General features: G+C 44.3%; 1 protein-coding gene across 1 annotated transcript; it reads right to left on the bottom strand.

Moving 5' to 3' along the window:
- Window positions 1-7,462, bottom strand: LOC139766600 (salivary protein Tsal1-like). The gene is made up of 8 exons (XM_071695458.1): window positions 7,328-7,462; window positions 4,406-4,520; window positions 3,661-3,778; window positions 3,228-3,371; window positions 2,876-3,073; window positions 1,633-1,794; window positions 670-843; window positions 1-380 (listed from the first exon to the last, which is right to left on the bottom strand). The coding sequence occupies exons 1-8, from the start codon at window positions 7,389-7,391 to the stop codon at window positions 147-149; spliced, it is 1,209 nt and encodes a 402-aa protein (XP_071551559.1). The 5' UTR covers window positions 7,392-7,462; the 3' UTR covers window positions 1-146.
- Between the last annotated feature and the right edge of the window lie 719 nt (window positions 7,463-8,181).

Genomic DNA, 8,181 nt, shown 5'->3' with positions numbered 1-8,181 from the left:
TATATATATATATATATATATATATATATATATATATATATATATATATATATATATATATATATATATATATATATATCAAAACGTCGACAGCATATCAAAAAATCTTTAGCCACATCGGACGGACCACACAGTTAAATTAGATTCTATTCAGTAAGTAGGACAACGCTGCCAAGGTCCGGCACGTGAGGTATGACCGCCCTCAGGTCCTCGACGGTGCAGCAGTAGGTGTAGCCGTGAGCCATGTCCTCCACGTCGAAGTCGATCCAGGTGAGGCTGGAGCACAGGTCTGGGCAGAGGAGCTCCGGGACGGACGTAATGTGGGGGTTGTTGACGCCCACTATGGCCGCCGCCCTGTTGCTGCTCTCCTCGTACACCACCTGCCACACAGATACCACACCTGTCTCACACTTGTTTTACGCCTGTCTAACCTACCCTTAATGACTATAATATATAGCACTTGGGTCCAGTTATATTCATTATATCTGTTTCTACCGAGTGAGAGAGAGAGAGAGAGAAAAGGCTTCCTATAGCGCCCATTTCCCCTCACATCTTGCAGGACACTCAAGACAAGCTTAAAATTTAGTCTCGCAGCTCGAACTTATCTCATCTTGTCGGCATGTAAACAGAACGTTAAGGAGGTATAAAAAGAAAATGACGTTGAGAGACCTTCCAGGTGACGGCTGGAGCGGGCACGACGGTCTTCTCCTGTGAGAGCCCCAGGTAGATCTGGACGGGGTTGTTGTTGATGTCTTCCAGCTCGAGGATCCCCCACCCACCGGAGTAGATGGTCAGGTCAGTGCCGTGCTTCTTGGCCAGGTCACGCGTCGCGAACTCCAGGTACTGCCGGATGGACGAGTCGGGGGTCAAGGATAAACCGGATCTCCCGAGGTGCACTATAGACTCGCTATTGGGTTACCGGCACAAACCAATCTCCGGTCAAGAGTGTTAAGGTAAACATTATTGGTTGATATTGTTGGTTTTTCAACGCTGTTGCTCGTGAAATGAATGACTGGTGTTGTCGATGTATGATATGGTATGGCACATAAACGTCTGACTTACGAATACCACTCCAAAGAAAATGAGAATGTTGCCATTTCTTCAAGATTATCTTGCTTCTGTTAGAAGATTAATACTAACAATGGTCATAAATGTAATGCTTTTGATAAGTATCTTGATCAGCTAAATTTCACTGTTGTAAATTCTTGAAACCTGTGATACACATGAAGGGATCTGGTATATGACTAACATCTGACCTTGACCCATCGTCTACTCAGGAAAAAAGAATGTCCATCGTCGATGTGGAAAGCTCGTAACAACTACCATATGGAGACTTCCACCTTATTCCCACTCTTCATGTATAAGAGAACTTACATTTCTGCAGAGATTGGTACCGAGTAAAAGCCTCATCCATTCCAGACCCTTCGAGTCACTGCTAATCCCTTTTTTTTTTCAATGAGAAGAAGGGAAACGTTTCAGGTTTACGGTATATGGACTCAGCTTTACGCCGCTGGACTGTCTCCTCCAGCCTCTGGCTGACGCTCCAGAAGGCGCTCCAGCCTCCTTCCAGTTACTATTGCTAGAAGTCCGCCAGTCACTCTCCAATGACGTTCTTTAAGGCCTGCCACGTACCTTCCAGTTGCCGTTGTTGAAGGCTTGCCACTGAGGGACGGCGTTGATGAAGTAGTATGTAGCGTCCTCCTCCATTGTTGTCACGAAGTCGGCGTCAGGAGACATGTGGCCCTTGGCGAAATAGAGCTGCTTGTGGGGGTCGATGATGGTGTTGGCTAGGTCCTGGGGTAGAAGAAGAAGAAAAGAAGAAGAAGAAGAAGAAGAAGAAGAAGAAGAAGAAGAAGAAGAAGAAGAAGAAGAAGAGAGGGAGAAAAGAAGAAGAGAGATATATGCATCAGTTTGTAACTTAATTTTGACTGGGAAACAATATTCAGTGACAGTTAACTGCTTGCTATTGTCTGTCACTATGATCAAGGACAAGTGTGACGATATACCGTTACGCTCTAATACTCTCTGGATGCTTTATAAACTCAGGTTAATCATTCTTGACTGGTAAACTATGCCAATAATGTTTTGGCTCTTCATCAACATACTTTCAAAACTATGTCATAAACTTAAACTATAGTGAAATGATAAGAATCAGCTTTGGTAACTGCTTTTTTTATCACTATCTCTGGTCTTTCCCATCACTTTTTTTTTTCCACCATTACGTCACCCTCAAGGTCCGTGGAAATGTATTTTTACAACCGTTAATTTGTACTCTAAAATCCCCGCCCACGTCCGTCACGCCTCGTCACACCTCGCTGCGCCTCGGAATTACTACTATTCAGTATCTTATTCATTGAGATCTTGGGGCAGGATGGTCGTAGCAATGTCTGAGCTGGCTGGCTCGGAGTTATCGGCCCTCAACGTGACCCTTCAACCTAACCTGACCCTTTCCAGACTGACTTGGTCACGATGCTCCAAGAGTTCTTCCCCTCCGCCTCTATATATATATTTTTTTTTGTCCTATCGTCCTTTGTCTTCCCTTCCTCTCCTTTCCCCTTGAGGTAAGTAAGCCACCTCCTTATCCTGTCTACGGGCACTAGCGTCTTCTGTGGGAAAGCCTCCTCTAACTATATAATCTAATACGAAACAGAATCGTGAAGAATGAGAGAACTCGTTATGGAAATTAAGGCATTGTCTTCATCGTCGCAATGATTCAATGCAGATTTCTTAGTCATATTCTGAGTACATTTATCATCTACCGTAGAAGAAGGGAATTCATGAACGTGTGTATCTTAAGCGAATAAAGACAGAGAAGGTAAACAACAAACGTGTAACGGTCTCTTTCACACTTGGCTGAACCGTCAGGTTCACTCACAGCGTCACCAAGCAGGTTCGTCATGAGCTTCAGCTGTGTGGCCTGGGCGTACACCGTGTTCATGGACACGCTGAAGAACCCAGCGGACTTGAAGGAAGGTCTGCTGGTGTCGATGTCCTTCGCTGCGATGTTTGCACCGTGGAGGATGTGCTCCGTGTACAAGGTCGTCTCGAGTTCGGGTTCGAAGCACACTCGAATCTAGACAGTTTTCGTATATGTTTGTAAATCATCGAACTCTCTGTTCACACGACTTTCTCTAATATGATGAGATATACTAAATCTAGTCAATCTTAATATCGTTCATACAACATATCAAGTATAATAACGTATATATGTATAGATATATACTTGCCAGTTCATAGTAACTCGAGGGTCCATCGATCTCGAAGCCTACACTGTGCAAGACACCAAGGTCCTCAGAGCCGCAGTAGCCAAGTTCACGATGGATTGACTCCTTGACTTTATCACTGCAGCCTAGAGCCCTCATCTCCCACTCCTGCGTCAGGTAGAGACTCGATGATACAGAAAGGAATCGTATCTCTTAAATCATACATATAATCATCACCAATTAAGAACCGAGTTGAATGCGAATTTTTTGGGTATCAAGGTTTCCCCACGATCTTTGAGCGTTTGTGAGAAGAGAATGAAAGAGAACCACATCCAAATTCACTAAATTTTCGTAATCTTAGATTATCCGATACATTCAGAGCTCGTGCAGATATCTTGCATCACCAGTAATGTAGCGTTGTCCTGAAACGGTCAAGTATGTATGCTGTTAGGTTTACCGTGCCGTCGATGGCCAGGAGTATCCCGCCAGCGCAGGAGGCCTCGACGGTCGTCCTCCCGAGGTTGACGATCTCGTTGCCAGGGCAGGCCAGCGTCACCTTGCTGCCCGCCGACAACCTGGAGGGAGGGAGAGGAGAGGAGGAGGAGGAGTTCCTCTGGGTCAGGCTATAGGAACCACTGCTAGGTAAACTCGGCCATGTAGATCTACTTTTGAAATCGTCTTATTATACCATTTTCTTCTTCAGCGTACGAGACAAAATTATAAGCACTGAATTATATTCCCTTATTTCATCGTGACGACCTACACTGCTCATGGAATATTTAGAAAATGAAGAATCCTTCTACACAACTGCAAGCGATCATTATATTACTCAACTCCTGCTTTACTCGTCTGCGAATCTGACGTTAATTATGTCTTACGTTCCCTTTGACAGATTATTCGATCCTGTCACTATGTTCTTGGGAGGTGCTCTGAAGGTGCGTTGACTGTGTCATCACCACAGTCACCCATCACAGGGGAAGGATCTTCGATCCTCCGTGGTATACACTAGGTGGGTATGACACCATTCCGTGGTTGTGCGTAACATGGTAAACCTGAAGGATTGAAATGCACCGGCAGGTGGGTGTTACGCTGCCAAGCCTGTCGGTGTAAACATCGACAAGTGGGTATTACGTGACGAGCCCGTGGGCTCAGTAGCACCGACAGCTGGGGGAGGGGAGTTATGTCACCAGCCTGCAGCTCACCTGACCATCCTGATCTCGCCCTCCATCACTGGCAGCACCAGCTGGAAGTCCTCGTCCAGGATGAGCGGGGAATCCTTGGGGAAGTCCACATCCTTGTCCCAGGCGCAGTCCTGTCCTGGAGGAGGGAGCACACATCACTGTATCGCAGGGGGTCCTACAGCGTCCCTGCTTTACCTCACTGAAAGACTCGCCCTTACCTAATTGATCCCTGACTTTGTGTGGTGAACAAAAAATAGTATTTTCAAATTACTTAATTTTGTGAATATATCTTAAAAAATATTGGAAGATTTTTCGCTCAATACGATGTGGCTTTTTTTATATATATATATTCCTGATGGGGAAAGTTGAGTCAGATTTGATATATCCATTTGAGAGTTGTGTGGTATATATCAAGTGGGACGAATCTAGATAAATAAGCATCAAATCTTGTCGATTCAAGACTTGTTTTCCCACCTTTCCCCTTGAGAATCTTCAATATAAATTCATTACGTCGGTCGGTGTGGTTAATGGCACAGCATTGACCAGTGAGATTCATTGTATGTATCATAAGGAATATGGGTGGAAACGCGACGTCTTTTTTGACTCTCTCCCCCGTGTGGACCAATCAACGTTACCCAAGATTGCCAGAAACAGTAGTAGAGCTGTCTCCACCAATATACCAGATATCCAGACTTAGATGGTCCAGTGTATCCACCAGAGGCGCCATAGCCATTGACCAATGAGTATTCTCGACATTATCATACGTCATGACATATTCCTCTCTGTATTCACAATTTTTTATTTTTTTTTTTTTTTTTTTGGGGGGGGAGACTCGTGTATTGTCATCATGCGTTGCCACCATCTACAACCTGTGACTGCCAAAGAGACTTTCCCCGCCACTCCTACCACTAGATCTCGAGTCTGATGGCGAACTCAGTTTCGCCACTGTGTTTTTGCCAATTATTCAGACTGGTCGACGTGTTATCATTAAAACTTGATATGCGATATACAATGGGAAACCCACCACACCATCTTGTGCTGTTCCCATCACCTGTGTAGGTGACGCTCATTCATATACGTGAATTCATCAACACTGTGTTGTTAATGGCGCGAGTTCCCCAAGGCGGTGCAATTACACTGAGAGATAATACTGATTATGGAGTGTTATATTATGTTTGACTACTCTACGGGGGGGGAAGGGGTGGTACATGATGCCACACAACGTTACCAATCTAACGTGTTGTCCCTGAGCAGAATGTCAACACTGAATCTGTTCACCTTGACCTTCACATGATAAAGAATCTGTTTATGGGATAACGTGTGAGAAATAAACACCTTTCATGTCCCACAGCCGGCAGACGCGCGTAGATATAAACACACACACAACAACAACACAGCACAACAAAAATAGTTCCTGCTGTAATAAAACTGAGCTGCAGTTTCCTCGCCATGGAAAACAGAAGAGTAAGGGGTGACCTGATCACAACCTTTTAAGTTTCTAAAACCAATCTAATGACGCCAACAGTAAGAAATTCTTTTTGCTACACGTACAGAGAAACCAAACTTGTAAAGTAGTATTTCTAAAGTATAAGAATGGTATATGTATGGAATAAAGTGAGTTATAAAACTGCAGACAGCATATTGAATCATAGAGTTGTATGATGGTAGAGAAAGTTGAAGAGATGGATCCTCATGACTGTGAAACCTCCTCCTCGTACAGTAAAAATAGATAATTACACACACACACACACACACATACGTGTATGTGTATGTGTGTAAAGAATCACACACCTCTCCCTCCAAACTATAATCAAAAAGGAACTAACAGACCTCAGTGAAGCAGGAGGACGAATTCAGATAAGCACAAGTAGAAATATTTTCCATCACAGTGAAATGTGTAAAGTAAAACAGGTATGTGGAGAAAGTCATATAATCAGCAGATTACAAGATGTATTTAGAAGGCTAATACTAGGCTATGGGTACACAAACTAGATCACTATGTCTTAGAATGTGACAAAATTGAAGCCTTTTAGGGATAGATCTAAACAAACCCTGCAAGAAATGTCAAGATACCTGAAATTCTAAGCTCGTGTATCCACTTTTTGCACCTAGTTGGTAAAACTTACTATATGAAACTGTGTAATGTATGTAATGAAATGCCTGTTATAAACTGTAACAACCTATATAATAACCCACTGGGGTCTGACCAAGACCCTTTGTGACCTTTGTAATCCTTTTGCGCTACCGCTCACACGATGAGCATGTTGGGGTGCTCAATAAACTAGCCGGGGTTACCAGCGCAAATCAATTGCTTCTCTGGAGTCCAGTGGTACGCTGCCTCCCTACCATTCTCGGTGGCTCTCGGCCTCACAATATATATATATATATATATATATATATATATATATATATATATATCATCCCTGGGGATAGGGCAGAAAGAATACTTCCCACGTATTCCCTGCGTGCCGTAGAAGGCGACTAAAAGGGAAGGGAGCGGGGGGCTGGAAATCCCTCCTCTCTCGTTTTTAATTTTCCAAAAGAAGGAACAGAGAAGAGGGCCAAGCGAGAATATTCCCTTAAAGGCTTAGACCTCTGTCCTTAACGCTACCTCGCTAACGCGGGAAATGGCGAATATGTATGAATAAGTATGGGAAATGACCGGTGTAGACCCCGTTGCTCACCTACGTGAGACGAAGGGTATTCGAGTACATAGTATTCGAATAGTCATTTCCCTATCAGGGGCGATCATAGCCTAGCGGTAGCGATACCGCCTGTTGCACAGGAGTCCCGGGTTCGATCCTGGCTGTTTAAGGTTTGCATGTTCTATGAAGGTGCGCGTTCATATGCACTTTGTTCGTATATATATATATATATATGTATTATGCAGATGTACAGAAAGAAGAACCCTTGCATAAACGCAAGACCTTCATGAGGTTTTACCGTTGACAGAGGCCCAGAGAGCGAGGAGGAGAAGCAGCAGGCCAGCACTGTGGAGGGTCGCCATCCTGCGCGCTACCCCGGCGGCTAGTTCGCCCGCCGGCGACCCGACACGTTCTAATATACTTTACCTCTGACCCCCGTTACCCCCTGAGAGTCACTGGTAGATAAGGTAGATAAGCTGTTACCGAGGAGACTTTAGTAACGGTGGTAGAGAGAACCATCCAAGAGAAAAGGAAGACTGTGTTGGGGAGTCGTGGAGTGTTTTACGTGAAAAGTAAAATCGAGAAATGCGTCGGTGTGTCACTGATAATGGTATCTGGAATTTGATCGCTTGCAGACTCACTGGAGAGAGAGAGAGAGAGAGAGAGAGAGAGAGAGAGAGAGAGAGAGAGAGAGAGAGAGAGAGAGAGTCTCTGATTTCCCCTTTCATTCCCTGATTTAGTAATGTTATCCACTAATGTTATCTTCCTTGTCATCTTTCTTTTTTATCTATCTATAGATAAAAAAAAAAAAAAGAGAAAAGCTCATTTGAATACTTCATGTTACTCTCGGTCGCTCAAGAGTCCACACACACACACACCCCGAGATGGGTCGAGGAGTTCCCACAAAGGGGAGGCAGCCGTCATGTTCCCAGGGGCCAGACCTCTCCCCTCCACACCCCTCCCCTCTCCCCTCCCCTCTCCCCTCCCCGCCCCCCACTCCCCAAGCCAGAACCTCCCACAACCTCAACCATATTGACGAGAATAGAGTTTCTTCCGATATTTTTTCCCTGATCTTTGGTATATTACACAATATATGAAATGATGTCTGACTGAAAAAAAAAAAAAATGATAGTAATTCTTGAATTACATGTC

Source organism: Panulirus ornatus, chromosome 58, assembly GCF_036320965.1.
Source record: "Panulirus ornatus isolate Po-2019 chromosome 58, ASM3632096v1, whole genome shotgun sequence".
In the NCBI taxonomy this organism is placed as follows: Eukaryota; Metazoa; Arthropoda; class Malacostraca; order Decapoda; family Palinuridae; genus Panulirus; species Panulirus ornatus.
Note: the sequence above shows the minus strand (reverse complement) of the source record. Positions and strands in the feature narration are given on the sequence as shown.

Bases quoted from the DNA above. Each gene is read 5' to 3' on its own strand.
- LOC139766600 (XM_071695458.1), bottom strand. From the start codon at position 7,391: ATGGCGACCCTCCACAGTGCTGGCCTGCTGCTTCTCCTCCTCGCTCTC. The intron at 3,779-4,405 runs GTGAGCTGCAGG...CCCTCCCTCCAG, and splicing joins GGCGAGATCAGGATGGTCAG to GTTGTCGGCGGGCAGCAAGG. The intron at 844-1,632 runs GTACGTGGCAGG...TCCATCCGGCAG, and splicing joins TCAACAACGGCAACTGGAAG to TACCTGGAGTTCGCGACGCG.